The sequence below is a fragment of the Diceros bicornis genome, chromosome 1 (genome assembly GCF_020826845.1).
Source record: "Diceros bicornis minor isolate mBicDic1 chromosome 1, mDicBic1.mat.cur, whole genome shotgun sequence".
NCBI lineage: Eukaryota > Metazoa > Chordata > Mammalia > Perissodactyla > Rhinocerotidae > Diceros > Diceros bicornis.
Genome location: NC_080740.1, coordinates 85101550 through 85117480, shown reverse-complemented (window position 1 = coordinate 85117480; position 15931 = coordinate 85101550). Strand labels below are relative to the sequence as shown.

The following is a 15931-nucleotide window of genomic DNA, read 5'->3' as shown; positions in this document are numbered from 1 at the left end:
TACAATTCACACATTTAAAGCGTACAATTTAATGGTTTTCAGTATATTCACAGACATTTGCAACCATTGGCACAATCAATTTTAGAATATTTTCAACACCACAAAAAAGGAAACTTTACCAGGTAACCAATAATCTACTTTCTGTTTCTACAGATTTGCCTATTCTGGAAATTTCATATAAATGGAATTACACAATATTTGTTCTTTTGTAACTGGCTTCTTTCACTTAGCATAAAGTTTTCAAGGATCATCCATGCTCTAGTACGTATCAATACTTCATTACGTTTTATTACTGAATAACATTCCATTTGGAACAGACTACATTTCATTTATCCATTCTTCAGCTGATGGACATTTGGGTTTTTTCTACTTTATGGCTATTAGGAATAATGCTTCCGTAAACAGTTGTGTAAAGTTTTTATGTGAATGTGTGTTTTCATTTCTTTTGGTTATACACATAGAACTGGAATTACTGGATCATATGGCAACTCTATTTTTAACTTTTTGAAGAATTGCCAGACTGTTTTCCAAACTGGTTGCACCATTTTACATTCTTACCAGCCATGTATGAAGGTCAAATTTCTCCAAATCCTCACCAATAATTCTTATTATATTTCTTTATGATTACATCCGTACTAGGGGGTATGAGATGGTATTTCATTGCAGTAATGACATGAATTTCCCTGAATTATAGTGATTTAATTTCCCATGAAATATAGTGATGTCAAACATCTTTTAATGTGCTTACCGGCCATTTGTGTGTCTTCTTTTGAAAAATGTCATTCAAATCCATTGTCCATTTTTAAGTTGAGTTATTCATCCTTTTATTCTTGAGTTGTAAGATCTCTTCATTTTAGAGACAAGACTCTAAATGATTTGGACATATTTTCTTCTCTCCTATGGGTTGTGTTTTCACTTTCTTGATGGTGTCTCCTTTGAAGGACAAGTTTTTAATTTTGATGAAGTCCAATTTATCTATTTTTTTTCTTTGGCTGCTTGTGCTTTTGGTGTTCCCTAAGAAACCACTGCCCAATCCAAAGTCGTGAAGATACACTCCTATGGGTTTTTCTAAGAGTTTCATAGTTTTAACTCTTAAATTTAGGTCTGATTCATTTTGAATTAATTTTTGTGTATAGTGGGAGATAGGGGTTCAGCTTCACTCTTTTGCATCCAGTTGTCGCAGCACCATTTCTTGAAAAGACTATTCTTTCACCATTGGATTGTCTTGGCATCCTTGTGAAAAATAAACTGACTGCAAGGTCAGTGAGGGTTTATACCTGGACTCTCAATTCTATTTCATTGACCTATATATGTCTATCCTTATGATAGTAACCACACTGTCTTGATTATTGTTGCTTTGTAGCAAGTTTTGAAATTTTTCAAGATTGTTTTGGCTATTCTAGGTCCTCTGAATTTCCATATGAATTTTAGGATAAACTTGTCCACTTCTGTAAAGAAGATAGCTAAGATTCTGATAGATATTGTGTTAAAGCTGTAGATCAATTTGGGAGTGTCGCCATCTTAACAACATTAAGTCTTCTGACTCATGACCATGGGATATCTATCCATTTATTAGATTTTCTTTAATTTGTTCCAACAATGTTTTGTAGTTTTCAGTATATAAGTTTTGCATTTCTTTTGTTAAATTTATTCCTAAGTACTTAATTCTTTTTGATGCTATCATAAATAGAATGTTTTGTTCATTTCATTTGCAAGTTGTTTACTGCAAGTGTATAGAAATGTCACTGATATTTTTATATTGATCTTCTATCCTGCAAACTTACATGTTTTATTAGTTCTAACAGTTTATTAGTGGAATATTAGGATTTTCTATATACAAGGTCATGTCATCTGTGAACAGAGATAGTTTTACTACTTCTCCTCCAATCTGGGTCCTTTTATTTCATTTTGTTTTCTAATTTCCCTGACCAGAACCTCTAGTACATTGTCTAGTATATGTATTAAAGAGACATACTTGTCTTGCTCCTGATCATAGAGGAAAGCATTTATAAGTTGTTGGATTCAGTTTGCTCATATTTTTTTGAGTTTTTTTGCATCTGTAGTCAGAAGATATCGGTGAGTACTTTTCTTTTTTTCTAATGTATTATTTGTATGGATCTGATATTAGGGTAATCTGGCTTCATAGAATGAGTTGGGAAGTGTGTCCTCCTCTTCTACATTTTGGAAGCATTTATGAAGAAGTGGTATTAATTCTTTGAATGTTGGGTAGAATTCACTAGGGAAGTCATCTGGACCAGGACTTTGTGGTACCTTTGATTACTAATTCAATCTCTTTAATTGCTGTATGTTTATTCAGATTTCTATATCTTCTTCAATCAGTTTCAGCAGTCTAAGTCTTTCTAGGAATTTATCCATTTCATCTAACTTACTGGCATTCAACTGTTCATAATATTCCATTTTAATCATTTTAATCCTTTCTATTTCTGTAAGGTCAATAGTAATGACCTCTATTTCATTCCCAATTTTAGTACTTTGAGTCTTTTTTTTTTTTTTTTGTCAATCTAGCTAAAGGTTGGTCAATTTTATTTATCTTTAAAAAGAACCAAGTCTGGATTTTTGCTATTGTTTTCGAATTTCTATTTCATTAATTTCTACTCTAATCTTCATTATATCCTTCCTTCTCTTTGCTTTAGGTTTAGTTTCTTATTATTTTTCCAGTGTGTTAAGGTGAAGGTTAGGCTGTTTATTTGAGATGTGTCTTCTTTTTTTTTTTGTGAGGAAGACTAGCCCTGAGCTAACATCCGATGCCAATCCTCCTCTTTTTTGCTGAGGAAGACTGGCCCTGGGCTAACATCCATGCCCATCTTCCTCTACTTTATATGAGACGCTGCCACAGCATGGCTTGACAAGCGGTGCGTCGGTGCGCGCCCGGGATCCAAACTGGTGAACCCCAGGCTGCCACAGCGGAGCGTGCGCACTTAACTGCTTGTGCCACCGGGCCAGCCCCGATGTTTCTTCTTTTTTAATGTAGGTATTCACTGCTATAAATTTACCCCTAAGTACTGTTTTAGCTGAATCTTCTAAGTTTTGGTATGTTATGTCTTCATTTTCTTTCACCTGAAAGTATCTCCTAATTTCCCTTGTGATTTCTACATGTGATTTCATGTATTTTGGGCCTCTGTTGTTAGATATATATATGTTTATAATTGTTATATCTTCTTCATGAGTAGACCCCTTTATCATTATAAAATGTCTCTCTTTATCACTAATGACATCTTTTGTTTTAAAGTCTATTTTGTCTGATATTAGTATAGCCAATCCAGCTTTTTTATGGTTGCTGTCTGTATGATATACCTTTTGGCAGACTTTTACTTTCAATCTATTTGTATCTTTGAATTTAAAATGTGTATTCTGTAAGCAGCACGTTGGTCATTGGGTTTTTTTTTTTTTTGGATTTTTTAAATCTGGTCTAATAATCTCTATTAGTTGGACTGTATAATCCATTCTAAATTTAATGTTATTATTGATACTGTCAGACCTATGTCTGCCATTTTACTTCTTGGTTTTTTTTTTTTTCTATTTGTGAGGAAGATTAGCCCTGAGCTAACATCTGTTGCCAATCCTCCTCCTTTTGCTGAGGAAGATTGGCCCTGGGCCAACATCTGTGCCCATCTTCCTCCACCGTACATGTGGGACGCCTGCCACAGCATGGCTTGATAAGTAGTGCATAGGTCTGCGCCCGAGATCCAAACCTGCGAACTCCAGGCCACCAAAGTGGAGCACGTGAACTTAACCACTACGCCACCAGGCTGACCCCTACATTTTGCATTTTTTAAAGTCTCATGTCTTTTTTGTTCCTCTAGCCTCCCTCTACTGCTTTCTTTTGCACAAAGGGAATATTTTCTAGTATAACAGTTTAATAACTTTAATGATTTTTTTTCATGATATATATTTTGTTACTTTCTGGGTGGTTGTCCTAGGGCTCACCATATATATCTTATCAAAATGTACCTCAGATTTATACTAACTTAAGTCCAATGAGATAAAGAAATGTTACTAATTTATAGCTTTATTCTTTTCTCTCTCTTTTTATGATATTATTGTTATTAAATATTATATTACAAACCCAACAATAAATTATGACAATTATTTCTTTATGTAATTTTATATCTTTTAAGCAAGTTGAAAGAAAAAAAGAGCAAGAATATGTTGAAAGTGTTATATTAACATTCTTTATTTACCATTTCTGGTTCTCTTTATTGATTCCTGCAGATCTGACTTACCATCTTATGTCATTTCCTTAGCCCACAACTTTGCTCCCACTCACCTTCTTTGTGCTGTTATTGGCAAATATATTACACATTACATCTCTATGTTATATGCCATCAAAACGTTGTATATGTGTGTAAAATATGGAAGTGTTTTATATAATTGCTTTTTAAATCAGTTAAGAGGCATAGTAGTACTGTATTTTATAATTGCTTAATTACCTTCACTGGTGCTCTTTGTCTTTTTCATGTGGATTCGTGAGAATTTGTCTGAGGTCACTTGCTTTCAGCCTGAAGTACTTCTTTTAGAATTTCTTATAAGGTGGCTCTGATGGCAATGAATTCTCTCACTTTTTGTCTACCTGGGAATGTCTTTAATTCTCCTTTAATTTTTAAAGATAGTTTTGCTAGATATGGAATTCTTGGTTACCAGTTTCTTTCAGCACTTTGAATAAGTCACCCAACTGTCTGTGGCCTCCACTGTTTCTAAAGAGAAGCTAATCTTATTGGAGTTCCCTTGTATGTGATGAGTAGTTTTTCTCTTGTTGCTTTCAAAATTTTCTCTTTGTCTGCCGTTCAGCATTTTTACTATGATGTGTTTTAGTGTGGATCTTTTCTGTTGCATTTTTTTGGCGAGTAATGTTTTCCATCAAATGTGGTACATTTTAAGCCATTATTGCTTTAAATATTTTTTTCTGTTCCTTTCTTGCTCTCCTCTCTGGCACTCCCCTACCAGGAACTCCATGATTTGGTGGTGTACTTAATGGTGATGTACAGTTCTCTGAGGCTCTGTTCATTTTTCTTCATTCTTTTTTCTCTCTGGTCTTTCAATACTATAATCTCTATCCTGTTATTCCCTGCATGATTGTGTCCCCTCCCAAATTCATATGTTAAAACTCTAACCCCCAATGGGATGGTATTAGGAAGTGGGGCCTTTGGGAGGTAATTAGGATTAGATGAGGTCATGAGGGTGGGGCCCTCATGATGGGATTAACGCCCTTATAAAAAGAGCAGGAGACAAAGGATCGATCTCTCTCTCTCTTTTGGCACGCACCAAAGAAGGACATATGAGGACATAACCAGGAAGAGGGCCCTCATCAAGAACATGACCATGCTGGCACCCTGATCTCAGGCTTCCAGACCTCACAATTGTGAGAAATAAATTACTGTTGTCTAAGCCACCCAGTCAATGGTATTTATTATAGTAGCCCAAACTGACTAAGACACAATCAATCTTCAATTCTTTCTTCTGCCAGTTTAAATATACTGTTGAGCTCTTCTGGGAAACTTTTCATTTCAATTATTGTATTTTCCAACTACAGAATTTCTATTACTTTCTTTTTTTTAATATTTCTATCTCTTTATTGATATTCTCTATTTGATGACACATTGTTATCATACCTTACTTCACTTAAGTGATCTTAACAATATTGAGTCTTCCAATTCATAAACATGGCATATGTCTGTCAATTTATTTAGGCCTCATTTAATTTCTTTCAACAATGTTTTGGAGTTTTCAGTTTATAGGTCTTACACATCTTTCATTAGATTTATTCCTCTATTTTATAGGGGGTGTCTAGGGTACTACCGTAAATGGTATCTTTCTAAATTACATTTTCCAATTGTTTGTATGCCAAAAATTTTCTTTAACTTGTCTTTCTCTACATGTGTGAACTTCTTTAAAGTATATTGCTAGAATTTGTATTCTCTGGTCAAGAGCATATGCATTTTGAAATTTCCTAGATATTGCTAAACTGTTTTCCAAAGATGTTTTATCAGTTTGGATTCCACTAGCAGTGTACAGGAGTGTTCACTATTTCACTTTCTCACAAATACTTACTTTTGTCAGACTTTTTAATTGTCTTCAGCTAATAGGTATGATATAGTATCTCACTGTAGCTTTAATTTGCATTTTCATGAGTCCATGAAAGTGTGAACATTTTTTAATGTTTATTGGCATTTGTGATTTTCTCTTCTGTGAATTGTTTATTCATATGTTTTGCCCATTTTTCTACTGGGTTGTTTTTCTCTTATTGATTCATGGAAATTGTTTATGTAACTGAATATTGATTCTCTTTAAGTTACATATATTGCAAACATATTCCCCTGTCTATAGCTTGTCCCTTTACTCTGTTTATTGTGTCTTTTGATCCACAAAAGTTTTTACTTTTAATATGGGTAGAATTTATCAACCTTTGGGTTTACAGTTTGGGCTTTTTATGTCTTAAAAATATCTTTCCATATCTTTAAACCATAATTTCCTGCATGTTACACTAAGAGTCCTCTAACTTACTTGGATTTGATTTTTGTATGCTGTGTAGTAATAATCCAAATTTTGACACAGAGATAACCAAATGTCCCAGTAATATTTACTTAACAGTCTGTCTTTTCCTTATTAATATACTGTTTGAACATATAAGTGGGTAAATTTTATAATTTTTTCTTTACTTGTCCATCTTCCTCTTTAATTAAAAACTTACCGGGGAGATGGACCATCCTATTTGCCTTTGTATCCCTGGCCTTAATATGTAGTAGTTACTTATTAATATTCATTGGATAATGAGTAGATACAGGCAAAAGAGAAAGAGACAGCAGCACATACAAATCATGTCATAGAGTGCAACACAGTGTCAAAAGAAAAGGTTGCAAAGGTAGGCAAAGTTTGACCATAAGAAGGAGTTTATTTTGTAAATAATAGGAAACCAATAAGAATTTTAAACAGAAAAATGGCCAGAAGAATTTTAAACAGGAAGAAATGTGTTTCCTAAAGATTGGCAAAATTTAAAGTCTGACAAAAGCAAGTATTATGACGATATATAGCAACAATATCTACTCTGTTTGAAGAGAGAGAATAAACTATTATAACATTTAGGAGGGCAACTTAATAATACCTTGTAAAGCTGAAGATATGTACATTTCACAGCCTAGCAATTCCACTCCTAGTATTTACCGTCAAGAAACTCATACATATGCATGAAGAAACAGTATTAGAATGTTTACTGCAGTATTTTTTGTAAGCTTTAAAATTGGAAACAACCTAATATATATTAACACAAGAAATGAATACATAACGGCACAGTAATATACTATAATACCATCCAATAATTAAAGTAATTAGAAGTATATATATCATCATGGATTAATCTCAAAAACAATGTTGATTGAAAAAGGCAAGTTCCTGCATAATAATTTTCTATAAAGTTAATGGTACTATGTTTTGTTTGTAAATACATAGAAATGTGGAAAAAGAATGAAATCATGTATGAAAATAACACTAAATTTAGAATAGTGGTTACTTTGGGGCAAGAAGTGAGAAGTACAGAATCAGGGCAACAACAGGTCATTAATGTTTAATTTAAAAATATACAGATCTGAAGCAAATATGGCAAAGCATTCAGATTTGACAAGGCTGGACGATGAGCGTATGAGTGTTCATTACATTATTCTCTCTGGTTTTCTACTGAAGAAAAGATTACTCTGGTGGTAGTATGGAAAATGGACTGGAGTTGGGAGAAGGCAAAATGAAAACAAAGAGGAAAATAAGAAAACTTTTAAAATCCAATGAGAAATGACAAGCAGTATCAATGAGGTTAAAAAGGAAAGGGTCTGAGAAAGGAGTGAAACTGAGAGATATTTAGAAAATAAAAACAGCAAAATTAGGTCACAGATCAGATATAAGAAGTAACAACAAAGTGGAAATTTTGGGCTCAAAGTCATTCTTCCTCAAAATAGGAAAGTAGATGGAAAAGGTTTTAGAAAATAGTGAGTTTCTTTTTAGAACCTGTTGAGTTTGAAGGGCCCATTCAATATCCCAGTGAAAGATCCAACAGGAGGCAACATAGCAAAGTGGTTAGCAGCACAGGCTGTTATCAGGTGTCCTGGGTTCAAATCCAGGTTCAACCACTTAAACACATTAATTAACCATTCCAAGCTTCAGTTTCCATATCTGTAAAAAGGGGTGGGGGAGGTGTTAATAAAAACTATTTTCACGGAGTTTTCCTGAGATGAAATTAGACACCTGCCAAGTGCTGTGCAGTCTTTGATCAAAGACTAGTTGATCAATGAATGCCTACAGTTACTTTTATGATACTTCTTTCTCACTTATAGGACATACTCCTATTCTATATATCATCACTTAGGACTCTTCAATGATTCCATCTTGGTTTCTGAAGCACTTATTTCTAAAAATTGTATTATTTTGCATATGCAGGCTTTTATAAAATTTTCAAAATGCTTAATAGTATACTTTATTTAAAATAGCTGAACAATTTCACTAAAGTCGGCATCATTTTCCAACTCAAGAACACACCCTTTACTGCCTCAAATTATTATACGTGAGATCTAGACCCAATTCCTATGGAATTCTAGTACATTCAAACATTATCTAGTAGAAAGCATACAAGCAATATGCCAGGCACTTAGAGGTGATAATTAAAAACGCAGAAACAGCCCTAACCCAAATTATAGTCTATATATGTTTTGCTAACAAATAACTACAATGCAATGTAATAATAGTAAAATTGGGGACACAGGGTGCTAAAGAACACAAAGGAAAGGAACTCTCCCAGAATTAAAGTTAATAAGGTCATCCTAAAGGATGGGGTTTCTGATGTAAAAAATAAATAAGAATTAGCAGAGTAAGGCAGAGAGGTAGAAGTTGGATTTAAAAGAATGTGTCCTAGGCCGAGGAAACATTTTGTTCAAAGGCCCAGAATTAACAGAGAACACAGACTGTTGAAGGAGCTGAAAAAAGTTTAGTACACATAAAGTACACAGTACAAGTACGGAGTACTGAAGAATGAAACTGGTGACCTACGTAGAAAAGAGATTGGGAGGAACTTTTTAAGTCGTACTCTATATAATCCAATTAAATGGGATAATGCTTAAAGACTGCTTAGTATAGCACTCTTTAGTATAGTTCCTAGTACAAAATAAGTGTACACTAAACATTATTTGCTTACTATTATCTAACACTCTCCCCTTTTTCGACACAATTTGGAATGCGACAATACACTCACCAAAAAACGTTTTCCATCTGGTCTTCCTTAGATGGTTACCAGAAAAATAGAATGTAGAGAACTTATAAATGTCTTAGACAGTCTGTTCTTTCATTTGTAAAATGGGAACAATAATACCAACCTTGCAGGCTTGTTGTAAGGACTAGAGAGAGCACGAAGAGTTCCTAGAAAAGTGCCAGAGCCCATATTAAGGACCCCCAAAAATGGTTCCTATTAAGGCAGATCAGCAGACACGCCAGAGAAAAAGAAAAGTGGAACCACTTTGAGGTTATGCAGTAGGAATGCCTTAGAAATAAAATCACCTTAGGACTAAACTCGCTTTGAAAACAGGGTAAGAAACATACACCAAAAATGTGAGAGTGAAGTTATAATAAAAGAATCAACACCAGTCTGATGATGTCTTTTTTTTTCCTCCTAATATGTAAGCTCTTTCAAAAAAAGAAAAACTGATCTCTGTAATTCACTTTTTTCACAATTACCTTATATTAAAAGATATATATATATTATATATAGCATATGTATCAAACAAAAATTTTGGAAAAAAATTTCTTAAATCCCATTGTCCTAAAGCAACTAGTCTCATTTTATGTATTTTCTTCCAAGTACTTTTAAACACAATAATTTGAAGGCTTTCCCACTCCATATTATACCATTCTAAGATCCAGACCAAATGGATATTGAATTAGTAATGTTTCAAGAGTATTCACTTTTGCAAAAGCAAAATAACAAACTCGCTGGGTACATTTAAAACAAGACAATTTATCATAATTTGATTTATACCCAACCTTCGAGTAACACATCTGGGATTTTAAAAGAGGCACTCTGTATAAATTTCATACCATGCAATTTTTGTCTGATTCTAATTTGTCTTACTGTCAACCTAAAACACTTATTTCTAGCTCTTGCTTCTTCTAATAGTCTCATTCAATGGCAGCTAAACTCTAAGAAAATTTTATTAATAATTCTAAAAGGCAACAAAATCTCACAATTTGAGAAAGAAAGCACCAAGCTACATCACTTTCTTAAAAAACAAGAAAATTTTACCTGAAATAAACTAAAGGATAATCTTAACAAAATCAAATGTTTTTTTACACTACCATACAACTATTAGTAACAGAAAACCATAAATGAACTGCAAGTTAAGCTAAATTTTCCAGAGGAAAAAAGCTCAGTTCAATATAAAAAGCTTATTCTAGAATGTTCAAATATGAAATCCTTCAATATTACAAATACAAACTATAAATCCAAAGGAGATAAGAAATATCCTTAGGGTTTCTTACAGAGAAGGTTTTGGAAAGAGTTGTTATTCCAGGCAGAAGAAGAAAAAAAAATCTCATAGATCTAACTCAGTGTCACAAGTACTACATATTTGGTTAGGGTTCACACAAATGACCTCAATAATCCCTCATTATGCCTTAAAACCAATTCATCTAAATCTGCTGATGCTAAACTTCCAATTATCATAGTACAAATGTTCTCTACATTAAGGTGATTTAACTGTGGCCTCTCAAAGATATGTCTAACTCTCCTAGTCATCATCATTTACCATGTAAAAATGCCAAGGAATGAGCGATATACTGGAAACCACATAAATTAAGTGTCCAAAATAAACCCACAACTACCAAAAGAGTAAATCTTATGTTTTAAACCTTGAAATACAATACAATAAGGCAAAATCCATTGAGGTGTTTGAAATAATCTTAACCATTTAATGACTAGCCACATAAGAAATATTCACTAACTCTGCCAATCAATCTTCAAAGAAAATGGTAAATTTAGGCATAAATCAAGCCAATTAATCTCACATTGCCTTCAATACCAATTAATCAATTGACTTCAACTGATCAATTAAATTTCTTACATAGAAATTGCCCAAATACATCATTCAGCTTAACGCTGTTATTTGTGAACATCTTTCTTCATCTTCAATAACATTTTTTTAATCTCCAGTGCAAACCTACCTTTGAGGTTCTTTGAAGTTGATCACCAACGTATGTTTTACGAAACTGATCCAAGAACCACAGAATTGCAAGTTCTATTTTCTCATTAGAACACTGAGGCAATCCGGTATCCATTAAAGATATAAGCTGAAAAACTCTTTTCATGAAGGAAAAAAAAAGCTTCAGTAGAGAAACAACATTAAAACATTTACAGTCAATGTAATATAATATATGAACACTGTAAAAAGTGGAAAAATACAAAAGCTTAAAAGAAAATATTTTAAAAATCACCTGAAACCCTACCACTAAGAGATAACTACAATTCGGTCTAATTCTTTCTAGTCTTTTTTCCTAAGACATACACATACATATACATGCATACAAACCTACATGTACATACACTTACTATTCTACTAAAAATTTATATATAAATACATATATATACATATGAACATATAATAGGTATACATAGATATAACTAAATACCTAGTTATTACAAATATTATATATATACATAGATCTAAGTTAATATCTAGTATCTTTTACTAAAATATATACACGTATCTATGACATCTATGTATATATATAAAATTTTAGTCAGGAAAAATGATATTGAATGTGTAGTTTTGTATTTACTTTCCCATTAAACCTTTTATTTTTATATAATTATTTATTTTGGGGTCACATGATTCAAAATACAAAAAAATATCAAGAGGTACACCCCTCAAGTTATATCACTCTCTTAATGAATAACAAAAATTTTACCTGAAATAAATTACAAGATGATCTTAACAAAATCAAACATTTTTAATAAAAGTATGCAACTATTATTATTAGAAAATCATAAATGAACTAAAGATTAAGTTAAATACCCCAGGAAAAAAAAGCTTAATTCAATATAATGAAAAGTTTAGTATAGAATTTTCAAAAAAGAAATCCTTCTATTCATTTTCATTAAAATTTTCCAGGGGATGGTTGCCAAGTGCCTGGTGCTAACAAAATGAGCATGTTATAATGATCTTTTTTTTTTTTTTTTTTTGGTGAGGAAGATTAGCCCTGACCTAACAACCATTGCCAATTCTCCTCTTTTTGCTGAGGAAGACTGGCCCTGGGCTAACATCTGTACCCATCTTCCTCTACTTTATACGGGATGCCACCATTGCATGGCTTGACAAGCCGTGCATCACTCCGCGCCCAAGATCCGAACCCGCAAACCCCAGGCCGCTGAAGCGGAGCGCACGCACTTAACTTCTACGCCACCAGCCCGGCCCCTATAATGATCATTTTAAGAGACAGAAGTGGAGGTTGTTGAGGAAACAGCACCGTTTTCTAACTGTACAAAGGCAGCTATGCCTAGCCCTGACCCATTTGCTTCATTCCATGTAGGCACACAAGAACATATACACACACTGTTCATAACTTATGTGTCCTTCCAGAGATTTTTTTTAACATATGTAAATATACAGAGCATACTATATTTATGGTTCTAAACCTAGCTTTTTCAATTTAACAATATATATTACAGATCTTTCCATGTCAGCATAAAGAGCTTTCTCATTCTCTTTTGTAGCTGTTTACCATTCCATTATATGAATGTAACACAATATTTTCAAACATTCCCCTACTGATGGACCCTAAAGTTGTTTATAATTTTTTGCTGTTACAAAAATGTTGCAATTAACAATCTTGTACACATCATTTCACACATGTATAGTTACAATATACACTTAAAAGTCCAAGTACTAGCTTAACGAATATAAACTTTTATAATTTTGATAGCTATTACCAAATTGCCCTCCATAGAAACTGAAACAATTTATACTCCTATCATCAGTCTATGAGGGTGTCTATATACACATAGATAATTCAGAATGATATTAAACTTTAGAATTTACTGAAATCTGAAAAATGGCATCTCAGTATAGTTTTAATTTATCTCTCTCTCATGTATGTGAGGTTAAAATTTTTCCATGTTTTTAAGCCACATGTATGTCCCTTTCTGTTACCTGTTCATACACTTTGCCGATTTTTTCTATTAGGTTGTCTTTTTTTGCTAATTTCTTAAAATTCTTTAAATATTAGAAAACTGAGCCTCTTGCCTGTGATTGAGCTGTAAATATTTTTCCTTGTTTCTCATTGCTCTCGACTTTAATTATGGTGTTTTCTTTTTTGTGTGTGTGAGGAAGATTAGCCCTAAGCTAACATCTGATGCCAATCCTCCTCTTTTTTCTGAGGAAGATTGGCCCTGGGCTAACATCCATGCCCATCTTCCTCTACTTTATATCGGACGCCGCCACAGCAGAGCTTGACAAGCAGTGCATCAGTGTGCGCCTGGGATCCGAACCTGCGAACCCCAGGTCACCGAAGTGGAGGGTGCGCTTAACCACTATGCCACCTGGCCGGCCCCCAATATGGTGTTTTCTTAATGTCCTGCACAAGTTTTTGTTCTTTTTCTTATGCATAAAATTTTATCAGTTTTTTATTTTATGGATTTTGCCTAATAACAAGGTCTTACTTGAATCTAAGGTTTTTATGTTTCATTTTTTTACATTTACTTCTATGATACATGTGAACTTATCTTGAACATATCTTGTGAGATATAGATCAACATTATTTTTTTCCAGATGGCTACCCAGCTGCTTCAACACCATGTCTTTCTAGGACAGTCTACCTTTTGCTCATCATTTTGATTTACCCTTATCATATACACTAGCTTTATTTATGCATTCAGATTACTTACTGGACCCTTTATTCTATTTCACTGATCTATCTCACTGGATATATCTTGACCAATTATTTCTTTCATATTATTAAATAATTTTCCAAAACATTATTTTTAACAGCTGTATAATATTAAGGCTATGTCAAAATTTAATCATCTTATTTTGAATATAAGTTCATATTTCAGTGAAATATAACTACTGTCCTTTTCCTTACTACCAAATATTTCTAGAAATAAAATATCTAGGTTACAGCATATGAACTTCTTTTAAAAACTTGGTACTTAGTGCCAAAGTGTTATGAAATGATATTTTGACAACCATTTTTATAGTTATTATTTCCTATATTTATACATTAAGCTACTTATTTAAAAGTACCCTTCACTTACCAAATATCTTTAATATCATTAAAATTTATGAAGGAAAACTTAGTAAAGATCAAATTTAAGAATTAGATTACTATAACAAGGTTGTTTTCTTTTTTCCCAAGAAGATGTGTTTATTCTCGAATTTTGAGAGGGACAAAGCTGACTTTTAAAGTCCGTGTATTGGTGAATTAGCAGATTGCTGGACTAATTTTTAGTTAAGTAAATAGATATGTACATCAAACTTCATCTCTGGATCCAGGTGATTTTTCAAGTGACTTAAGGCATATCTTGCTTTTAAATTCTTTATTGAGGAGGACCTCCCTTTCCTACTCTAGTTCTTTGTTGATTCTTTGTACTTGCTCTTGTTTACTTTTATTTCCTTTGTATAGCATACATTCCAAAATCCAAGGAAGACATGAAATCAGAAGACAGTTTGTTGGGGTGCCTTTACAACCCATATTAAGCTGGTGATTTTCATTTGCCTAAGAGGCAATGACATCCCCAGTAGGAGAGTAGGAAAGAGTTCCCAGCAGGGTACACGATCCATTTGTCAAAGAAGTTTTGGTAGTTGTACAAGAAGTTCAGCTGCAAGTGCCTGAAATCCAAAATAACAATGGCTTAAACAATATAGATGTTTCTTTCTCTCTCAAGCAAAAATCCAAGACAGCGTTCCAGGACTAGTTGGTGCTCCACAATGTATCAGGGACTCAGGTTCTTTCTATCTTGTTGTCACACTTGCCCCTATTCATACAATCACTTTGCGGTCTAAGATGACTTCTTCAGCTGCACCCATTATGTTCACATATGTTGCACATACCACATCCACTTACATCCAATTGCCCAAAACATAATCATTTAACCACACCTAGCTGCAAGAGAGTCTAGTAAAGATATCTAGTCTTTATTCAGATGGTAACATGCCCAGCAAAACAATCAGTATTCTATTACTACAGACGAAGAGAAGAAGAAATACGGAACAACTAGTAGTCTCTGCCACAGTGCCCTTCAAAGATTTGTGGCCACTTCTAATAAGTGCTTAAGACCAAAGCTTGCACTACATATATAATATTCACTTCCAGTTTCAATTTATGGTCCTACATTTATTTTTCTTTTATCTTAAATTATTTTTGGTAAAGAGCATGGAGGGAATAAAAACATATTATTAAATAATTTTGATCCAAGTATAAGCACACCATTTCATATACAAAGAAATGAATTTTGGATAATCAATTGTTCTATATTCCCCTGGATATCCAATTAATAAGTATTCATTCAGTCAACAAGTATTTGAGGGCCTACTCTATGGCAAGTGTTTGTTAGGAGTTCAGAATACAACAGTAAGTGAAACATATATATTCCCAGTCCTCCAGAAATCTATAGTCTCTTCAGGGAAAGACAATAAAACAGCAATTAGAATAAAGAATGACAAGTGCTATAATAAACATGACAAAGAAATTAGTGAGGATTCCTAATATTTGAGGATGGAACACGGCAAAGAGAGAGAGTGTCAAGAGAAAGAGGAAAGCATGTGTAGCTAATGCAGAGAGGGAAGAAAAAGCATGACTCATTTAAGAGCCGAAAAAAATTAAATATGGCTATAAAGCAGTCAGTGGCAAGAGATGAGGCTAACGAAACAGGCAGGAGCCAGATCATGAA

The 15931-nt window shown here is 33.3% G+C and overlaps 1 protein-coding gene across 4 annotated transcripts in view; it reads right to left on the bottom strand.

The window, feature by feature from the left end:
• Positions 1–15931, bottom strand: part of RANBP17 (RAN binding protein 17) — a 344596-nt gene that overhangs the window by 242040 nt on the left and 86625 nt on the right. For all 4 annotated transcript variants that reach the window (XM_058545803.1, XM_058545811.1, XM_058545813.1 and 1 more), the window contains exon 14: positions 11209–11344. In XM_058545803.1, coding sequence (XP_058401786.1) covers positions 11209–11344 — 136 coding nt within the window. The remainder of the gene's footprint in view (positions 1–11208; positions 11345–15931) is intronic.